The 19,416-nt window shown below is 55.1% G+C and overlaps 1 protein-coding gene across 5 annotated transcripts; it reads right to left on the bottom strand.

Annotated features, from left to right (window-relative positions):
* Positions 1-19,353, bottom strand: ZMAT5 (zinc finger matrin-type 5). 5 transcript variants are annotated; one of them, XM_051634028.1, is made up of 6 exons: positions 19,243-19,353; positions 13,732-13,960; positions 11,987-12,049; positions 11,666-11,746; positions 4,570-4,681; positions 1-243 (listed from the first exon to the last, which is right to left on the bottom strand). In XM_051634028.1, exons 2-6 carry the CDS (start codon positions 13,856-13,858, stop codon positions 114-116), a joined length of 513 nt encoding a protein of 170 aa, XP_051489988.1. In that variant the 5' UTR covers positions 13,859-13,960; positions 19,243-19,353; the 3' UTR covers positions 1-113. The 5 variants fall into 5 exon arrangements, with proteins under 5 accessions (XP_051489988.1, XP_051489989.1, XP_051489985.1 ...); XM_051634029.1 differs by having other exon boundaries at positions 13,732-13,929; XM_051634025.1 differs by having other exon boundaries at positions 19,247-19,353.
* Positions 19,354-19,416: the final 63 nt, after the last annotated feature.

Here is a 19,416-nt window from a genome sequence, read left to right as displayed (position 1 = left end):
GGGGCGGGGGGAGGTTTTTATTGGTATAAAATTGTAGAGAAATAATTCCATCCCTTTCTTAAAGCAGGTGAGGAAGAAGTCCATCTCCAGCAGAACCTGGGGGTCCTGGTGCCTCAGCCCCACTGCAGGTTGGGGGGGATGGGCCACCCCCCAGGTGGAGGGGCCTGCAGGGACAGGGGCAGGTCCTGCACTGGTGGCCAGCCCGGTGGGTACTGGAAAGGCACTGGTTTCTCAGGCAGAGCACTGCAGAGGTGGGAAGAGGGAAGGGACAGAGTCTCAGTTTGACAGCAAGGCCTTGCTTGGGGGCTGAGCATCCCTGTGTCCCCCCTCTCAAAGCCCCCAGAAGAGGAGATGCCCAGCAGAGGAGGGGTTTGGTTATCAACAAGAAGCTGTGTTCACCCCCCTCACCAGACCCAACAGCAGAGCTGCCATGTAACAACAAGTTGGTGCTCACTAACCTGGTGCACACCCCTGAAAAATGGGGAGGGGGTGGCATGAAGGGAAGGGGGCCTGAGGGGGCAGGAAGAGCCCCCCAAGAGGGGCAGCTGCTGGGAGGAGAGGCCTGGTGCAGACAGCAGGGCTGGTGCTGCCCCCCCCAGCCCCAGCTGCCCCCCACTCCCTGCACAGCTGAGTTTGGAGAGGATGGAACACAACCAGCAGATGTTTCCTTCCCAGCAGCCTGACTCCCCAGCCAGCTGTGCACTTCCCAAAGGACAAGGACCCCTCGGAAACAAAGCAGCTGCCAAAGCACCGGGGTGTGTTGACAGAAGCACCCTTCAGCAGAGGGAACTGGCTGCCACCTCCAGCTCCAGCCTGGGAAGCACTTCTGTCTCTCCCCCTCCAGCTGAGGCCGCAGCAAACAGCAGCCCAGGCTGGAGCGCAGGAGGGAGCAGCAGCGCTCCCTGCTGAACAGCGCGCTCGGCGGGGGCAGGCTTAAACTCCCAGGAAACCTACCTTTTCCATTAATTCCTGAGCGCAGGAAACTCATTTGTTCTGCAGCACAAGCTCTGACAGCAGCCTTCAGGTTCTCAGGCCTCTACCTTGGACCCTGATGAATCTTTTTAATTGTTATGCCAGAAGAAATCCAATCAAACCCCTTTACATAACTCTCCGGAGAAGCAGCACCCTTCCCTCCCTCCTGCAGGGCTGACAGCGTGGCCACAAGCCAGCTCCAGAAGTTGAGTGCAGTGTTTTCCAGGCAACTAACAAAGAGCAAAGTCACCTGGTCTAACGTTTGTCCCCTTGATTGGCATCTCCAGAGCTGGGGATGAGTCGGGACTCCCGGGTGCACCCCAAGCCCCCCCTGGCCAGGAGTGTCTTTTGCTCCCTGCAGGTGCTGTGGCTGAGGCCCCACAGCAGTGGGGTGGGGGTGGGATGGGGTGGAGCAGCCCAGCTACCAACTAATGAGCTGCTCTGCGAGCAGAAGGACTGATCAATAGGGAGGACGTTGTCTGGGTACTCAGTTCCCTGGGGGCTCATAAGACACAAGTGCTACCAAAGGTCTGCCTACTGCTGGAGCATGCTGAGCAGCTCGGCCCCTGGGGACCCGCCGGTGTCTAGCACAGGTCAGGAATATTTCCTTGCAGAAGGCATTCATGGAATCCTTCTCCCCTACCTACTTCCATATTCATGAAACCAAGCACAAGCACAGGCTGGGGGGAGAATGAGGGGAGAGCAGCCTTGAGGAGAAGGACTTGGGGGTGCTGGGTGAGGAGAAGCTCAACAGGAGCCCAGAAACCACCCGCGTCCTGGGCTGCATCCCCAGCAGTGGGACCAGCAGGGCCAGGGAGGGGATTGTCCCCTCTGCTCTGCTGAGACCCCCTGCAGGGCTGGGGCCAGGGCTGGGGTCCCCAACACAGGAAGGACATGGAGCTCATGGAGAGAGTCCTGAGGAGGCCACAGAGATGATAGGAGGGCTGGAGCAGCTCTGCTCTGGAGCCAGGCTGGGAGAGTTGGGGTGTTCAGCCTGGAGAAGAGAAGGCTCCAGGGAGACCTTAGAGCAGCTTCCAGTGCCTGAAGGGGCTCCAGGAAAGCTGGGAAGGGGCTTGGGACAAGGGCAGGGAGGGAGAGGACAAGGGGGAATGGATTGAAACTGGAAGAGGGGAGATTGAGGTTGGACATGAGGAGGAAATTCTTTGGGGTGAGGATGGTGAGACCCTGGCCCAGGTTGCCCAGGGAAGCTGTGGCTGCCCCATCCCTGGGAGTGTTCAAGACCAGGCTGGATGGGGCTTGGAGCAACCTGGGCTGGTGGGAGGTGTCCCTGTTCATGGCAGGGCATTGGGACTGGGTGATCTTCATGGTCCCTTCCAACCCAAAGCAGTCTGGGACTCTATGAAACCTGCAGTATCTCAGCAGCTTCAAGGCCTCAGCCCCTTTCTGAGGGAAATCAGCAAGGGGGCCCCACAGCAGTTAGGACAGAAGAACACACTCACGTGCACTGACATGTTCCTTTTCCTTTGGAAATCAGGTTAAAAATCAATCACACCCTGGCAGAGCTCCACTGCTGGAAGAACTACATGAACTCCATCCAACTCCACCCCAGCTCTCCAGAAAGCAATGGCACAGCCTGACTTTGAAGACAAGCATCAGGTGGAGGCTTCTGAATGAAGATCATGGAACCACAGAATCACTCTGGTTGGAAAAGACCTTTAAGATCATCGAATCCAACTCCAACCCAACTCTACCTAAAGTCTGCTGCTAAACCATGTCCTTCAGCACCACATCTACATGTCTCTTAAACACTTCCAGGGATGGAGACTCAACCACCTCCCTGGGCAGCCTGTGCCAATGCTTAACCACCCTTTCAGTGAAGATCATTCCCTTGAGCCCAGGCTGGGAGAGTGGCTGCAGGAAGGTGGGGTGGAAGGCAACTCTCCATCCATGGGGTCATCCAGGTGACACTCAGTGCTCAAGTGACTGCCACCCTTCAGCCAGCGGGCTGCTACATGGCCACTGCCAGCCCAGCACAGTGTTTTCTTTGTACTGGGGTGTACTTGGAGACCACACCAGGCTGCACCTCCACCTGTGACTGCTTGCCAGGTCCAGGAAGCCCTCAGCAAGGCAGGGACAGAAACTGGGCTACGCTCCAACACAGCAACATCCTCCCGTCGTGCTCTGGGAGCGTCCTGCTTCCAAGGACCTTTCCATCCCTGCTTGAAACCTTTCTACTCCATGCTGCCAGAGGAGACAAGAGGTGGAGCTGGGTCTCCAGCATCTCTTTTGGAGCTGACTGCCCTGGAGAAGTCTTCCTCTACTGTTCTGTGCAGAGTAATGGTCTTTACTGGCACCAGCAGCCAGGCAAGGCAGCCTCTGGGCAGGTTATCACCCAAACCCACAAATTCCCCAAAGCACCTGCCACAGCTTCTGCCACAGTTCAGGGCTCTCAAGGAGGGAGAGGGAGCTCCTTGTCCTTAAAAGCACTGTCAGGAGAAACACGGACTCCCCAGGCATCAAGAGCACAGGGACCTGCTCCCAACATCTTCTCTGGCAGACAAAGCAAAACACACAGTGGCTCAGAAGGGCCAGGCTGGGGCTGGAGAGCACAAGGGGATAATGGAGTGACAGGGCCAGGGGTCAGATAAGGAAGAGAACCTTTGGATAGTTGGTGTTTAGTTCCAGTAGTAGATGGTTTTTCTGGGCCTGCAGGGGCAGAGAAGCTGGGAAGAAGGCTACAACCCTACAAATCCCAAGTCTTGTGCATCTTTGGAGGCAGTAGGGACCAAATAGTTATGAAGGTCTGGAAATTCCACTGGGTATGGCAATGGCTATCTTCTGGAAGAGACAATCAGCCCAAGATGAAGGGATTCAGGGGCAAAATGGGGCAAGTGAAGTGTCCAGGGTAGGAAGGTTAGGACTGCAAGGCTTAGAGCAGCCAAGCTGATGGATGGAGCTAACAGGCAGCAACAAGCCCAGACAAGCACCAGAAGGAAAATTCTGCCCAGACCAAGCACAGAGAGGACAGGAGCAAACAGAAGAAGAACAAAAGAGAGATTTGGCACCTGCCCAAATGTCATCCAATTAAGTCTGCGGCACAGTCAGGTGAGTGAGGAAGCAGCAGGCAGGCAGGGCCTGGATCCCAGTGAATGCCATGAGGAGGAGCTGGTTCCACCCTCCCCCAGGCAGGGACTGGCAGAGAAGTGCAGGCAGAGGATGGGGAAGCTGTCAACAGACGAGAGCAGGCTCCTGCCACTGAACTCTGGGCATTAATAACCCAGCACCACGGGGGCATTGTCCTCCCAGGCGTGTCTGTGCACTTGAGGGCACAGGAGTACCCCAGGGATGCAGCCACAGGCAGCACAGCCTGGCCTGGACCCCCCTGCACACAGGCAGACAAGAGCACACATCCCTGATGCAGGTATGCCAGACCTGGAGCCACCCTGTGTCTGTGGTGGGTGCTGGGAGCAGGGATACAGCACTGGCAGGATGGGTGTGAAATGACAGCTCAGGGGGCTGGGGAGCTGGGACCCCTGATCAGCTGCACCTCCTCCTGTCCCACTCACCCTCTCGTGGGACCCTCCTCTGCAGCAGCCAGCCCTCCCACGGGCTGGGTCCTCCCACCCACACCAGTACCTGTTGCTCTGAGCCATGCTCAGTCTCTTGGCTCTCTTCTCCAGCCAGTCCTCAATGGTGCCAGGTGGGACATCTGCTCCCTCCTGCCGCAGCTCCTTCAATCTCTGCTCTCCTGGATGAGACAGAAGGAGAGGGAGAGAGAGAGGAGGGGGCTGTCAGCTGTCTGGGCTGCAGCCCTTTCACTCCATAAACCCCTGCTCGTTACCCTGCATGGTGGAGAGTTTGTGGTTTGGCTGTGGTGCCCCCTCCTCCTCCCCTGCCATCCGATGCCTGGTGCCCTCACTGGTGACAGCTCCAGCCAGCCAGAGCCAGTGAGCACGGCAGGTCGGGGAGCTGAGGGGAGGCTGACACCTCCCCCCGGGCAGACCGTCCTCGTCCTCCCTGACACAGCCTCTGCTGGCCCCCAGCCCTCAGCTGTATCCAAAGACGTGTCCCTCCAACTGGCAGGAGGGACTCAGCCACCTCTGCCCAGTTAGGTGGGGGTGACAGGGACGTCTGTCTGGATCGATGCAGACTTGGCAGGCCGAGAGAGTCTGAAAGGCTGAGCGCGAGCGGGCGAGCAGGAGAGCGGCTTTCAGAGGTGCTGTCAGCCCTGCCGAAGGCACAGGCTGCCTGACGTGTCCCCAGGCCCTGCAGGGACAGGGCTGGGCACTGCCACCCAGCCTGGCAGAGCAGAGCACAGTGTGGGGAGGGGAACAACCTCCTGCATTTTCTCATGCAAGTTCAGAAGGAGCAAGGAAAGCGGCGGGGAACCTCTGCTGTCTCCCAGGGGGCTGGGCAGCCCGGGGTCCTGGCAGCACCCAGCACCCTGTCCTGCAGCACTGTCCTCTCTGGCAGGAGGGCACAGAGCCAGTGGGGTAGCCCAGCACTCCCCAGTCCCTCCCAGTGGGCAGAAATCCACAGTTAGCAAAGTTCCCAGTGACAAAGCAGGGCGGGGTGCCAGTGGAGAAGAGGGTCTAGCAGGAGTCCTTGTCACAGTCATTACCCCAAGAGCACGTCAGGCAGCACAGGCTGAGGAGATGTGAGATGCTCAGAGCCACCAGACCTCCAGCCTAGTGGAAAGTTCCCACCGAACAGAAAGGGAAAGTGATACTTGAAGAACAAGCACTGATATTAATAAAAATGAAGCCCGGGCAGCTGTGTGTCACTGCCCTCTGTCCCCGCTCACTGAACCCTGTGGGATGACCCTCTGGAGGCTCCTCAGCCCATCTGGAGATGAAGCCACCAGTGGTCCCAGCCTGGCAGCAGCCACCTGCAGCTGTGTCCACCAGGAGCCTGCTCCACACCTACCCACCATATGTCACACGTTTAAGGAAAACATTATACATTTCCAGACAGGGTGTGAAATTAATATTGCTTGGGCAGAGTGAAGGATCACTTCATCCTCGTGGTGGCAACCAATTAGTCATCTGCCTGTTTAATATTAATAAGGATGGCAGAAATGTGCTACACAATGAGCAGCCGCAGATGGATAATTTGTCATCCAGCCTTTTCATCTGCTGCTGTGGGGAGGGGTGACAATGCAGTCACTGCCACCACAAAGACAGCCTGCTGTGGTCCTGGTGTTGAGGTGTTGCTCTGCAACCTGGCCATAAGGACATGTCTGGAGACAGGACTGATCACATCTCCTACAGCTGCTCCCAAGGAGCAAAGCCCCAGCAGAGCTATTCAGGATCAACCCAGGGAGGGCAGTGGGGAGGCAAGAACCTCAGGCTGGTGGGCTGGGCACTACTCAGCCTCAGCATATCTGAACTTAGCTCCCAGATCAGGCTTCCCTAGACTTGACCACTGCCACCTTATTTCCCCTTGTTCCAAGGTTTCTGGAATCTGGACACATCCCACCTCAGCAAGGGGGACAAGCAGTGGTTGTGAGAGGTTACGATGAGGCTGGGAAGAAAGTCACAGGGAAGAAAGTCACAGGAAAACCTCTCCTACCTCTACCTACCATCAGGATCTCCTTTCTGACCCTCTCCAAGCTCCAACACAGGCCAGACCAAAAACTGCCAAAGTTTCTGTTTGCAGCAGGGACCTCAAGGCCACCACAACAGGAGCTGGAGGGACTTGTGCAGCCACAACCCACTGCCTCATCCAGAAAAGCTCACTGGCTGTGGTGGAAAACTCCAGGCTCACACTGGCCTAAATGAGGCCCCAGGTCTCCCCATGAGAAAGACATCCAGCTGGCTCCCTGTTCACACAGCTCCACAAGCTTCTGCTTCAAAACACTCCAACCCTCAGGCTGAGAAATAAGGCAGCAGGTACAGGTCTGGCTCTGTCCACCTTGATGCACGTCCATCAAAAAGGCAAATCTTTCATCTCATCTCCTCTGGAGCTGAGACACACGCCACCCAGAGACCACCAAACCTGCTGTGAGACTGGAAATACACCCTGGATGCCAACAGGCATTCCAAGCTCTCACTCTGAAACACAACCACCAGCCCTTTGGCCTCATGCAGGGTCATGCAGCCAGCCAGGCTGCAGCAGCAGGACAGGTGTGAAGGTTCTTCCCCATCTTCTCACTGGGGTGTCTGCTTCAGAGTCTAATTACAGCCAATTAAGAGTGGCTGCAGCCTTGGAGTGACTCTACTGATGCCAAAGCTGGAGTCCAGATTTATCTTCTCTCCTCATGCAACTTTTAGCCTGAGTTTTCTTCCTGAACCATCGTATGTGAGACACAACCAGCAGCACAGAGCAGACCATCCAGAGATTTCCATGGAATCCTTCAGCTCCCTTCCCAGGCAGGATGATGTGGGAGCCCAGACTCCTCCAGAGCAGATGAAGAGCAGCAGGCTGCAGCTGAAGGGTACAGCTGATGATGCCCTACAATGTGAGCAGCTCAGGAAGTGACTGCCCAGCAGCCAAGAGGTGACAGCTGGCTGTGGGAGCACTGTTTCTGCTTGTCACCAAGGGCTGGATGGAGAGCAGCCATGGGGAGAAGGACTTGGGGGTGCTGGGTGAGGAGAAGCTCAACAGGAGCCCAGAAACCACCCGTGTCCTGGGCTGCATCCCCAGCAGTGGGACCAGCAGGGCCAGGGAGGGGATTGTCCCCTCTGCTCTGCTGAGACCCCCCTCCAGGGCTGGGGCCAGTGCTGGGGTCCCCAACAAAAGAAGGACATGGAGCTGTTGGAGAGAGTCCAGAGGAGGCCACGGAGATGATGGGAGGGTTGGAGCAGCTCTGCTCTGGAGACAGGCTGGGAGAGTTGGGGTGTTCAGCCTGGAGAAGAGAAGGCTCCAGGGAGACCTTAGAGCACCTTCCAGTGCCTGAAGGGGCTCCAGGAAAGCTGGGGAGGGACTTGGGACAAGGGCAGGGAGGGATGGGAGCAGGGGGAAGGGTTTTAAACTGGAAGAGGGGAGTTTTAGGTGAGACATGAGGAAGAAATTCTTTGCTGTGAGGGTGGTGAGACCCTGGCCCAGGTTGCCCAGAGAAGCTGTGGCTGGGGCTTGGAGCAGCCTGGACTGGTGGGAGGTGAACTACCAACACCAAACCCTTCACATGGACTAAGGCACAGGTCCAGTAAGTACAGGACACAAATTCCATCAGGGTTTAACAGTGTTAAAAAAAACAGTCAGAAAGGGCTTTCCTGTGGTTACCCACGGCTGCTGAACACGGGTTATTTGGCTACAGCTCTTTACTACAGGATTTCTTTGCACCTTTTCCTTAGGGATCTGCCCCTGGACAATGGGAGGCACAGGTTCAACAGCTCCTCTGATTCCACATCCCTGCAGCAGGGCTGAGGAAAGCAGAGTTGAGCAGTGCTGTGGAGCCACCAGGAGACCCTCCACTTGTCCCCCAGCAGAGGCAGAACGTGGCCATCCCCAGCCCAGTCACTTGAGGATCTGCACAGCAGAGAGAGGGCTCCAGAGCCTCCAGGCTCTGGGCTCATCTCAAATCCCTGATCACCCTGGGCTGCAAGCCTGGCCAAACCTCCCAGCTGCTGCTGGTTCAGATGGGAAATCTCTGAGGGAATTCAGGAGGAGGCCACCTGATCCAGACCACTGCTCTAACGTGGACTGTATCATCCCACTGGGCTGTGATGCCTCCCAGCACAGGAACATCAGGGCCAGGTACCAACACAGACAGGGATGTTACTGACAGAGGAGCCTGATGGACACACCACGAGGATCAGGTCTCTTCTGGGCTTCAAGAAGGACAGGGAGCTGCTGGAGGTGGGAGAGCAAAGGGCTACAAAGATGATGAGGGAATGAGAACATCTCTCTTACAAATAAAGGCTGAGGGAATTGAGGCTTTTTAGTCTGGAGAAGATTGAGGGGGGATCTTATCAATACTTATCAATACTTCAAGGGTGGGTGTCAGGAGGAGGGGCCAGTCTTGTTCCAGTGGTGCCCAGTGACAGGACAAGAGGTAACAGGCACAAACGTGAACATAGGAAGTTCAATCTAAACATGAGGAGGAACTTCCTGACTGTGAGGATGGCAGAGCACTGCAACAGCTGCCCAGAGTGGTTGTGGAGTCTCCATCACTGAGGACACTCCAAACCCACCTGGATTCCAACCTGTGCCACCTGCTCTGGGTGACCCTGCTCTGGAAGGGGGGTTGGACTAGATGGTCTCCAGAGGTCCCTTCCAACCCCCACCACTCTGTGATTCTGTCACTAGAACAAGTCCAACCTGCCACACACTAGCTCACCTCAAACTCAGCCCTAAGCCTCACCATCTGGGACACTGCTGCTTCAGGAGCCTGAGAAGTGGTGAGATGTTCCCAGGACACACCAAATGGCTTTTGCAGCTGTTCCTTCCATCCAGTCCACTGTGTTGTGGGCTGCCCCTCTTCTCCACCAAGTCCTGCTGAGCTCTTCCCTCCACCAAACCTCTCCAAGCTCTCTGGGGGCTCAAGGGATCAGGATATTGGTCTGTGAGGTGCTCAGCCCCCTCACTTGGCTCAGAAGGGATTTCCATGGAGCCACACGATGTGAGAGGCTGGCAGGATTTAACTCCACAACCAGGCATTCCTGTGAGAGCCACACAGCCAAGGACCAGGCACCCCCCTGTCCCCTGGCCATCACTCCTTCAGGTCTAATTGTTTAATTAAATGTTTGACTTGGTAATACAAATGCAAGGCTTCCAAGTCACCTCCCAGGAATCAGCTCATTCCTGAGCCAATTCTCCACTTACACCTGACCTGTTTGACCCCAGTCAATACTCAATAACAAGTGTAACTGGCAAAGAAAGCTGCCTGAGTGCAGAGCAGCCTGCCAGCCTCCCCTGCTCTGCTCCACAAAGCTCTCCCTACTCCTGCAATAAACTGCCTTTCATGGCTGGAATCAGGATCCTGCAAACAGGCTGACTCCTGTGTCACCCCTCAGGAGCCCAGCACTTAAAATCCGTGGCAGAGAAGGGTCAGGGGGAGGTTCTGAGCTAGCAGCAGGGAGGAGGAATGAGCCCCGAGCAAGACTGGCTGGAGCAGGAGGAGATGGGGCTCAGTGATGCTCAGCCAGTGGTTCCCAGGCACCCTGGGGACTGGTGGACAGAGGACTGGAACAGCTCTGGAATGTCCCCTGCTCCCCAGGGCACCAGAGCCCTGCCTGCCCACATCCCAGCCCTCTCTGCCAAATCGGTTCCCTGCCTCTCCAGGCCCAGTCTCTGCCTCCTCAAATCCAATTCCTGCTTCCCCAGATCCCATCTCTGCCTTCCCAGATCCGATCTCTCCCTCCTCAGATCCAATCCCTGCTTGCCCAAATCCAATCTCTTTCTCCCCAGATCTCATCCCAGTCTCCCCACGTCTGATCCCTGCCTCCTCAAATCTGATCCCCTCCTCCCCAAATCCAATCCCCTCCTCCCCAAATCCAATCCCTGCCTCCCCAAATCCAATCCCCGCCTCCCCAAATCCAATCCCCTCCTCCTCAAATCCAATCCCTGCCTCCCCAAATCCAATCCCTGCCTCCCCAAATCCAATCCCTGCCTCCCCAAATCCAATCCCCTCCTCCTCAAATCCAATCCCTGCTTCCCCAAATCCAATCCCTGCCTCCCCAAATCCATCCTCTCTGCTCTGCACTGGTGAGGCCAGGTCTGGGTGCTGGGTCCAGTGCTGGGCTCCCCAGTACCACAGGGACACACCCCAAAGATGATGAAGGGACTGGAGCATCTGACACAGGAGGAGAGGCTGAGGGAGACAGGGCTGCTTAGCCTGGGAATGGGAAGGCTAAGGGGGGATTTTCAGCCATGTGTTTAAATATCCAAGAGTTAAGATGATGGAGCCAGACTAGTTAGTGGTATCCAGTGAAGGGACAGCAGGTAACAGGCACAAACTGAAATACAGGGATTTCCACTGTACTATTAAAAAATAGTGCATTTTAATTGCAAATGTGGTCAAACCCTGGAACAGGTTGCCCAGAGAGGTTGCAGAGTTTCCAGCCTTGGAGCAAGGTGGGGTTGGGACTGGACAATCTCCAGTGGGGACCTCAGTCACCAGAAGTTCTCCCCAACATCTCACTCACATCTTCTCCAACCATCAAAGTAATGAATCCTACAGGGAGCACTGAGCTGCCACCAGGGCAAAGAGGTGGGACTCCCAGGATGAAAATGTTCAAAAGTGCTCTGAGGACTCACACAGGGGAGCAGCTGCCATTCATCCCCTGCCCAAACCTCAGTTCCACCCAAGCCACCCAAGCAGAGGCCATTTCTGGATCCAAAACCCCACATCCTATCTTCAGGACAATCCAGCTGACAGCAGACTAGCTCTTCCCAAGAGTGGATGCAGCAGCTCCCTGGTAGTAGAGAGGTGTGGGGAAATCAAATCCATAAATTGAAGGGGAAGTGATGTACCAGTGCCCTCTGCTGCTGACAGTCTTTATTCCCTGACTGAACAAAACCCCGAGGGCTCAGGAAGCCCACTCCTGCTTCAGCTGCTTGCTGCTGAGTGGTACCAGCACTGCTCAGCTCTAGGTTTGTGTCTGTGCCATCAGATGAAGAGCAGGAAGCATGGGAAGAACTGCAGCACTCCCAGCCACACAGCACTGAGAGGGATCCATGCTCCCCCAGGACCACAGGCTCTGGCTGCACAAACCCCTCCCAGCCCACCTCCCTGCAGCAACTCCCCCTCCTCAGGGACCCCTGGACAAGTTCTTGTTTGAGGGCTCACCTTGCACCTGGGCACTCAGCTTCTCCAGGTCCTGCTCTGTCATGTGGGAAAATCTGCAGTTGGATCCAAAATCACACTGTCCTGGAACAAAAGCCATAGAGCTCCATGAGAGCCCTGCACACAAGGTTCTCCTTGTAAATATGCATCCAAACCCCAGATCCATCACACCAGACACACAAGGCCAAGCCCTTCCCTCCCTCTGAGACAGACACCAAGACTCTCAGGAACAGCCTTGGTTGTTCACCTCTTGTTCACCTCCTCCTACTACCACAAAGGAGCTGCTGGAGCTCAGGCAGTTCTTTCTACCTCAGAAGAACTCACCTGTTTGCAGAAACTTCCGACAAGGTTTCTTGGTCTGTTCCTCTTGCAGGATAGCAGCAGCATCTGGGGGAGACAAGGGACAACACAGGGTGAAGATCTCTTGCACAGCAACACCCCATGGTCCCAAACAGGGCAGCTGCTTGATGAGAAGCCATTTTATGTGACAACCAGGAATTTAAGCCATGGAGAAATTGGCAATTTGCACACCTGGCTTCAGTTCTTCACTGGCTTGCACAGATCCCCTCCTTTGCTTTCTGCTTCATGCTTTCTACCCATGCCAGTCAGGGAAAAGAAGCATGACAGAAAAACAAGGACTCTGCAGCACTTCCTTGCAGCTCAGGAAGCCTCACAGAGCTCTCAGAAAAGCTCTGTGTGAGGCCTCACACACCCCTGTGCTGAGTCTCCAGTGGTCACCACTGAAATGGTCCTTTACCTCCTGGAGATGTTCTGAAGAAGATGGGCCCCAAAGCTATGGAAGATCCCACAGACTGTGGAAGAACTTGCACTGTCTGGTGCCTGGAGACAGGAGAGAAACCCCTTACGCAGGGATGGGATGAGGAATTTTATCAATCAGAGTGAAATCAGGGCTTGCAGCCTGGTGAGAAGCCAAGTGCTAGGTGGTGTGCCTCAGCACCACTGACTCAGCCAGAACTGGGTTGGGGCTGTTAGTCCTGCACACTTGGCTGTGACAGAGAACCTTTCCAAAGTCCAGGTCTGGTTGGGCATCCAGCAGAGCTGCCCAGAGCTCCACCAGGTGTTTGTTCCTCACCAAGCTCTCCAGGAGACAGAAACAGCCTGCAGCTCCTGGTCCTGAGGAACCAGAAGGAAGCAGAGGAACACACAGGCAATGGTTTCACTACCAGTTTAGCCCAAACTAGGCCTTTGCTACTGCCACAATACAGTCCTGCTCTCTCACAGACCCTGGACACACATTCCCACCATATTCCTCAGGCTGGCACTAAGACACAGGTGACTGTGTGGTGAGCCAGGTCAGAGCACTGAGCTGGGTGAGTAGAGTCCTGCTGCACAGGCAGAGGACACAGGGCTTTCCTCCAGCATGTCCTGACACAGCCTCCAGCCCTGGAGCTCCAGCTCCTCCTCTGCCAATACTCCCATGCACCTGCTCTCCTCCTCTGCTCTCCCCTTGGTCAAGGTGGTTTTGGGCAACCAGTGCTCTGAGCTGCCTACCCAGCCCCTTCACCCTGCTGGGACCTCCAGTCGAGGGGTCAACCCTCAGGCTCTCCCACAGGCACCCTGAGAGCCAACACCTCCAGCCTGGCAGAACTCTGGCTGCAGCCCCAGCACACAGCCTGCCCCAGCCCACCTCCTCCACACACACCTACACCCCTACTCTTCACATGTCAGAGATCACCTCTGGTTTGCAGAAGGCACCTAACTCACCTTCAGGAACTGCAACTCACTTGGTTCTCTCAGGTCTATCTCAGATTTGCTCGTGATGCCAAGAGAGCTTGATCTGCAGCTCCTGTGCTCAGCAACACCCTCCCTATCTCCTCCACCTCACCTCAAGTCCCTGCTGACATCCACAGTTTCCCCTTCCCACATCCAGATATGTGTGAGTTTTGCCTCTGAGACTGCTTGACAGCAAAGCTATCGAGTCCACAATTCACTGGCACAGACAATCTGCACGTAAATCACCAGAGCTGATTTATTTTATCTCTTCCCCCACCTCCCCCATCAGCTCCCCAGTCCCAGAAAGAGAGCAGCAGACAGCTGGTAGCACCCACCTCGGAATAAGTCGTACCAGAGCCTCTTAGCCCTGAGGTGCTGCACTCCATTGAGGTGTTTCTTCCTGTTGTGAAGGTTGTCCTGAAAGGACCTGTCACAGTAGTCACAGAAGTATCTTTTCCCCATCCCTCTTCTGGCCGGGCAGCGTCAGGACGCCCTGGGAACCATCAGACAGATCCTCAGCGTGCAGCAGCTCCCTGGGGACAGGGGATCCAAGATTTACAGCAGCTGCTTCCAAAGGAGAGAACTCAAATCATTCAGGGTTGGCAGAGAGAGGAAGAGGTGAGACCCAGCAGTATATATCCTTGTGCATCAGAGGCTGGCAAGGCAGCCTGTACATGGGAGAGCAGGCTCAGTTCTACATTTCTGACCTCATTACCCAAAGCAGCAACGTCTCTGCTGAAAGAAACCTCCTTCCCTGAGGGTGCTGGAGTTCAGACCACACAAAGCAGACCCCAGAGAGCCAGACAATGGCTCCCAGCCACCACCTGCTCCAGGGAAGGTGCAGCAGAAAGCAGCCAGTGTGCCAACAGGAGGAGAGAGAGATCCATGCCTGGGCTTTAACCCCATGTCCACTTCTACAAGGAAAGGAAGGAACTCAGCAGCTCCTCAAAGATTGTAAACCAGAATCTGATAACCTTCTACTGCCAGGGGGAGCTGGACTACACACACTAAAGGATGTAACAGTTGGTTTGGATCACCTAGCCACCCACCTACCCCTGAACATCACCCTCCCAGCCTACAGCAGCAAGGTGTGTCTGCTCCTCACAGCATGGCTAAGGCCACAACAGCCTGAGGGCCAGGAGGAAAGAACCCCCAACTTCACAGCCACTGAAAGCAACCTGGGGATGCCTGGTCCTTCTCCTCTTGCAGGGGAGAGGGACTTAAGACACATGTCTTTTAGAATTATAGACTTGTTTTGGTTGGAAGAGACCATCCATGGGCAGCGACCCCTCCCACTAGACCAGGTTGTTCCAAGCCCCATCCAACCTGGCCTTGAATTCAGAGTCTGGAGACTCTGTGGTGGAGTATGGAGAAAGAACACGACAGAACGTGGGTGCTCTCATCAGTGCTGGGAGCATCCAGGGCAGACTGGGGTTGTGGTTCCCTGCAGCCCTGGCCACATCAGCTGTCCCTGCTGGAGGCACAACACACACCCTGAAGGAGCTGTAATCTCCTGAGTGATAAAAAGGCACCTGGTAAGTGCCACAGATGGATGGACTGGGAGATAAACTTCTAAAGCAATTCTCCAGTTTTTGACACCTTGACAGATAAAAATGTTTAAAAAATGGCACGAAGACCATTGCAAGAAAGCAAGATTTTATAAATAAAACCAGGTCAGAATCAATCATGACTCCCCTAACGATGCCAGAATCAGCAGGAGGAGCAGCAGCAACAGGCAATTCCTCAGAGCCCTCAGTGCTGCTGAGCCCTGCCAGCCAGCCCAGCACCTCAAGGGGAACTGCTCCAAACTCCCTTCCTTCCCCCCACCAGAGAACTCCTGCTTCCAAACCAGGGCCCTGGAAATCTCTCAGGCCTCACAGGACACATTAAAACATGGTCTCCTCCATCCAGCTGCATTCAATGGAAAGGTCTTTTGAATCAGTTTGCAAACCTTCACACTGAAGGTAAAATCATAGAATCATGGAATGGTTTGGGTTGGAAGGAACCTTAAATATCATCTAGATCCAACCCCCTGCATGGGCAGGGACACCTCCCACCAGCCCAGGTTGCTCCAAGCCCCATCCAACCTGCCCTTCAACACTGCCAGGGATGGGGCAGCCACAGCTTCCCTGGGCAACCTGGGCCAGGCTCTCACCACCCTCACTGCAAAGAATTTCTTCCTCATGTCCAACCTCAATCTCCCCTCTTCCAGTTTTAAGTGATTCCCCCTCATCCCATCCCTCCCTGCCCTTGTCCCAAGCCCCTCCCCAGCTTTCCTGGAGCCCCTTCAGGCACTGGAAGCTGCTCTAAGGTCTCCCTGGAGCCTTCTCTTCTCCAGGCTGAACACCCCAACTCTCCCAGCCTGGCTCCAGAGCAGAGCTGCTCCAGCCCTTGGAGCATCCAAATGTTCAGAGACCCAAATGAACTCAAATCTCTTCATTTTAAGGTGGCTTCATAGAATCATAGAACTATTCAGGTTGGAAAAGCCCCTCGAGATCACCCAGTCCAACCATCATCCCTACTCTACAAAGTTCTCCCCTAAACCATCTCCACCAACACCACATCCAAACCACCCTTCAACACATCCAGGGATGGTGACTCCACCACCTCCCTGGGCAGCCTGTTCCAGTGTCTGACCACTCTTGCTGTGAAATTGTTTTTCCTGATGTCCAGTCTGAACCTGCCCTGGTGCAGCTTGAAGCCCTTCCCTCTTGTTCTGTCACTAATTACCTGTGAGAAGAGACCAGCACCAACCTCTCTACAATGACCTTTCAGGTAGTTGCACAGACTGATGAGGTCTCCCCTCAGCCTCCTCTTCCTCACACTAAACATTCCCAGCTCCTTCAAGTGTTCTTCATGAGATTTATTCTCTGGGCCCTTCACCAGCTTCCTTTCCCTCCTCTGTCCTTGCTCCAGCACCTCGAGATCTCTCCTGAATTGAGGTGCCCCAAACTGGACACAACACTCCAGGTGTGGCCTCACCAGTGCTGAGCACAGGGGAACAATCACCTCTCTACTTCTGCTGGTCACACTATTTCTAACACAGGCCAGGATGCCATTGGCTTTCTTGGCCACCTGGGCTTACTGCTGGCTCATGTTCAACTGCTTGTCAATTAGAACCCCAGGTCCTTTTCCTCACTCTCCAGGTGAAACAGCTTGTTGGCAGGTGGTGCTGCTCAGCCAGCCCCCTCTCCCTGCTGCACCTGCAAACACAGCCAGCCCTGGCTCCTGCCTGGAGCTGGAACAGCTCTGCAGGGCTTGAAGGCAGAGGTTGTGCCCACAAAACCAAACCCAAGCTCTGCCACATGAACATTAAGCCATCGTTTCCCCCCATCCTTTACTAGATCATCCCAGAGCTCTGCAGCCAGCTCTGCTGCACTGTGGTGGGGCTGCTGGAATCCAGAGGGGAGGCTCCTACTCTGGTGTCTGCCTCTCAGGCAGACTCTGCTGTGGCTTTTAAGGGTTGAAAAAAAACCCCAAACCCTTTCTGCATCTTACACCACAGTCTCCCAAAGTTTCTGGTAACATAAAAGCTCCCTGCTTCAGCTGCTGGCTCCTGCACTCCATCTCTGCAGAAGAGGCTGCTGTGAAGAAGGAAAACAAATGAGATTCTGCAGTGGTCCCACACAAGTTTCCACAGATCTCTCTGGGAATTCTGCCTGCAGAAGCCCAGCAGCCAGCCAGCCAGCCTTTGAAATCCTATTTCAAATTTTTCCTTTCATCACCCCCACAGCAATAATTGCAGCAGCTCCTTTCCCCCCCTCCTTCCCCACCAAGGGCAGCAGAAGGCTCCTACAGATTGATTGCAAGCAGCCACATCACACATCCCAGAGGTGCCAGCTCCCAAATTCTCCTACAATTCCCATTGCAGGGGATGAATGGAAGAAAAAAAACAACAACAACAACCCCAAAACAAAACAATGAAGAGGAGCATCAGATTCTCCCAGAGATCACCTCCTCCAATGACTGCACTGAGCACTTATTTCCATCTTTTTAAGGATTCAGCTGCATGGAATATCTTGGCTGGATCCTGACAACTCTCTGCAGTATCCCAATCCACAGCACTTGGTGTGTAGGAATCAAAGCTGCTCCTGAACACCACAGCCCAACCTATTTCCATCTCCCCAGATGGCTCAAGCAGCAAACAAAGACCATTCTTCAGTTGAAGACAAAGATGTTTTCTAATTAAATCCGTGTTAGTCACTATGAAATAAAGTAAATGTAGCTGCTTTATAAAGAACTGCTTCGGCTTGGCTATTTCCTCTTAACATTCCTAGACCCCAATTTGCAGTTGAATTGCAGGCAAACAGACCTCTGGACCCACATGCAGCCAGAAGCCACTTCAGACAGGCTTTATACCAGCTTAAAATGTCTTTCTGCATAAACCCAAGTATAAAAAAATGCCACGAACCACAGGGCTTTGTCTGGTATCTCGATGCTTTAAAGCATTAATAAAAACCCCTCTGCTGTAAGCCTCTTGGAGCAAGGTTTTATAAGCATGTTCTGAGACACCTCACAGGGGTTTTGCTCCCCCAGCCGAGGAGCTTGGTGAAACTCCAGGCAAGATCTCACGTGCACCATCCCATATTTTCCCTTCTCACTTGCTTGGCAAAACACTCCACACTGTGCTCTGCTGGCTACAGATTTATTTAGGAATTTCCAGGGGGGTCTTTTCACTGATTTCCCTGAGATGTGGGCAGAAGGAAGGTGACCCAGAAACGGGCAGCCAGCAGAATTGTTGTTTGGGTGTAACTGATTCATTCCCCACTGAACCTTGAGAATTGCTACTGGGCCTTGACCTCAATTTCCTGACTTCTCACAGCCCAGGCTTGGGGCTGTTTCAGCCACTTTGGGTACCCAGACAGATGTGAAGTTAATTAAATCCAAGTGTTAGGCTTATGACATTCAGCTGCCAATTTCAATGTGCTCCTATCTCTCCAGGAGCAGGCAAAAAAGCTGGCAGAGCCTGCCAGCACCTCCTCAGGGACAGACTCTGGTGTAAATCCAGAGCCACCAGTACACAAACCCGTCCTGCTGGTAGCAGGTCTACAGGCTATCGGGGGGTTTGTCTTAAACACAGCCCCCCAAACTTTGAAAAATAAGGGTCAGCTTAAGTGCTAACACCCTACAGAGGGCAGGGGAATGTCTCAGGTACAGGCTGGGCTGCCAGCAGAGGGAGAGGCTTTGCCCTACTCCAGAAACCCAACAGGAGCTGCACGCAGGGAACCAAACAGAAATAAATTAAAGAGAAATGAGGGCACAGCCAGACTACGAGCCCTTCCTGAGACAAACTGAAGGACGGAGCGAGTGTCAATTGAGGATCCATTCTGGGATTTCAAGTAGATGCTGGTTTAACAGGAATCCTGCTGAGGGATGACTCGAGTGTTGGTTCCAGCCCCCTTGCCTGTCCTCCCTTTCCAGCCCTAAGTGCACCTCTTTCCCATCACTGCAGGAACCACCCTGGAGCCCTCGAGGAGATCACGCAGACAGGCCGAGGTGAGCAGCAGGCAGCGGAGGGGAAGGTCTCCAGGCCAGTCACACCCCACGGGGCCGCGTCCTGCCCTGCCGAGGCCCTGGAGCCGCCGCGGGAGCCTCTCAGCACCCAGGGGGACGCCCTGCCGAGCCTCCCAGCCCTCCCAGACAAGAAGAAACCGCCCAATTCACTCACACACACACACACACCCCCCTCTCCCCGAGGCGCGACCAGAAGGACCCACGCACACAAACCCCTCTCGGTTCACCTCCCGCCCCCTCACCCCCTGCAAAAGGGGGTTGAAACCCACCCTGCCCCCCCCCGCTCCCCCCGCACCACGGCCCAGCGCCGAGCGGGCTGATGTGAAACCCACAAACCGGCAGGAGCAGCGCGGGCCGGGCCGGGCCGGGCCGGGGACGGCGAAGGAGGGAGCGGGGGGTGAGGGAGGCCCGGGCCCCCTGAGGCGGCGCCGCTCCCGCCAGGCCGCGCCTACATCCCCCAGAAGCCCCCGCGCCGCCCGCCGGCTCCAGGAGGGGGAGGAGGACGG

Source organism: Apus apus, chromosome 16, assembly GCF_020740795.1.
Source record: "Apus apus isolate bApuApu2 chromosome 16, bApuApu2.pri.cur, whole genome shotgun sequence".
Classification (NCBI taxonomy): Eukaryota; Metazoa; Chordata; class Aves; order Apodiformes; family Apodidae; genus Apus; species Apus apus.
The sequence above is the reverse complement of the archived record's forward strand: the minus strand, read 5'-3'. Positions and strand labels throughout refer to the sequence as shown.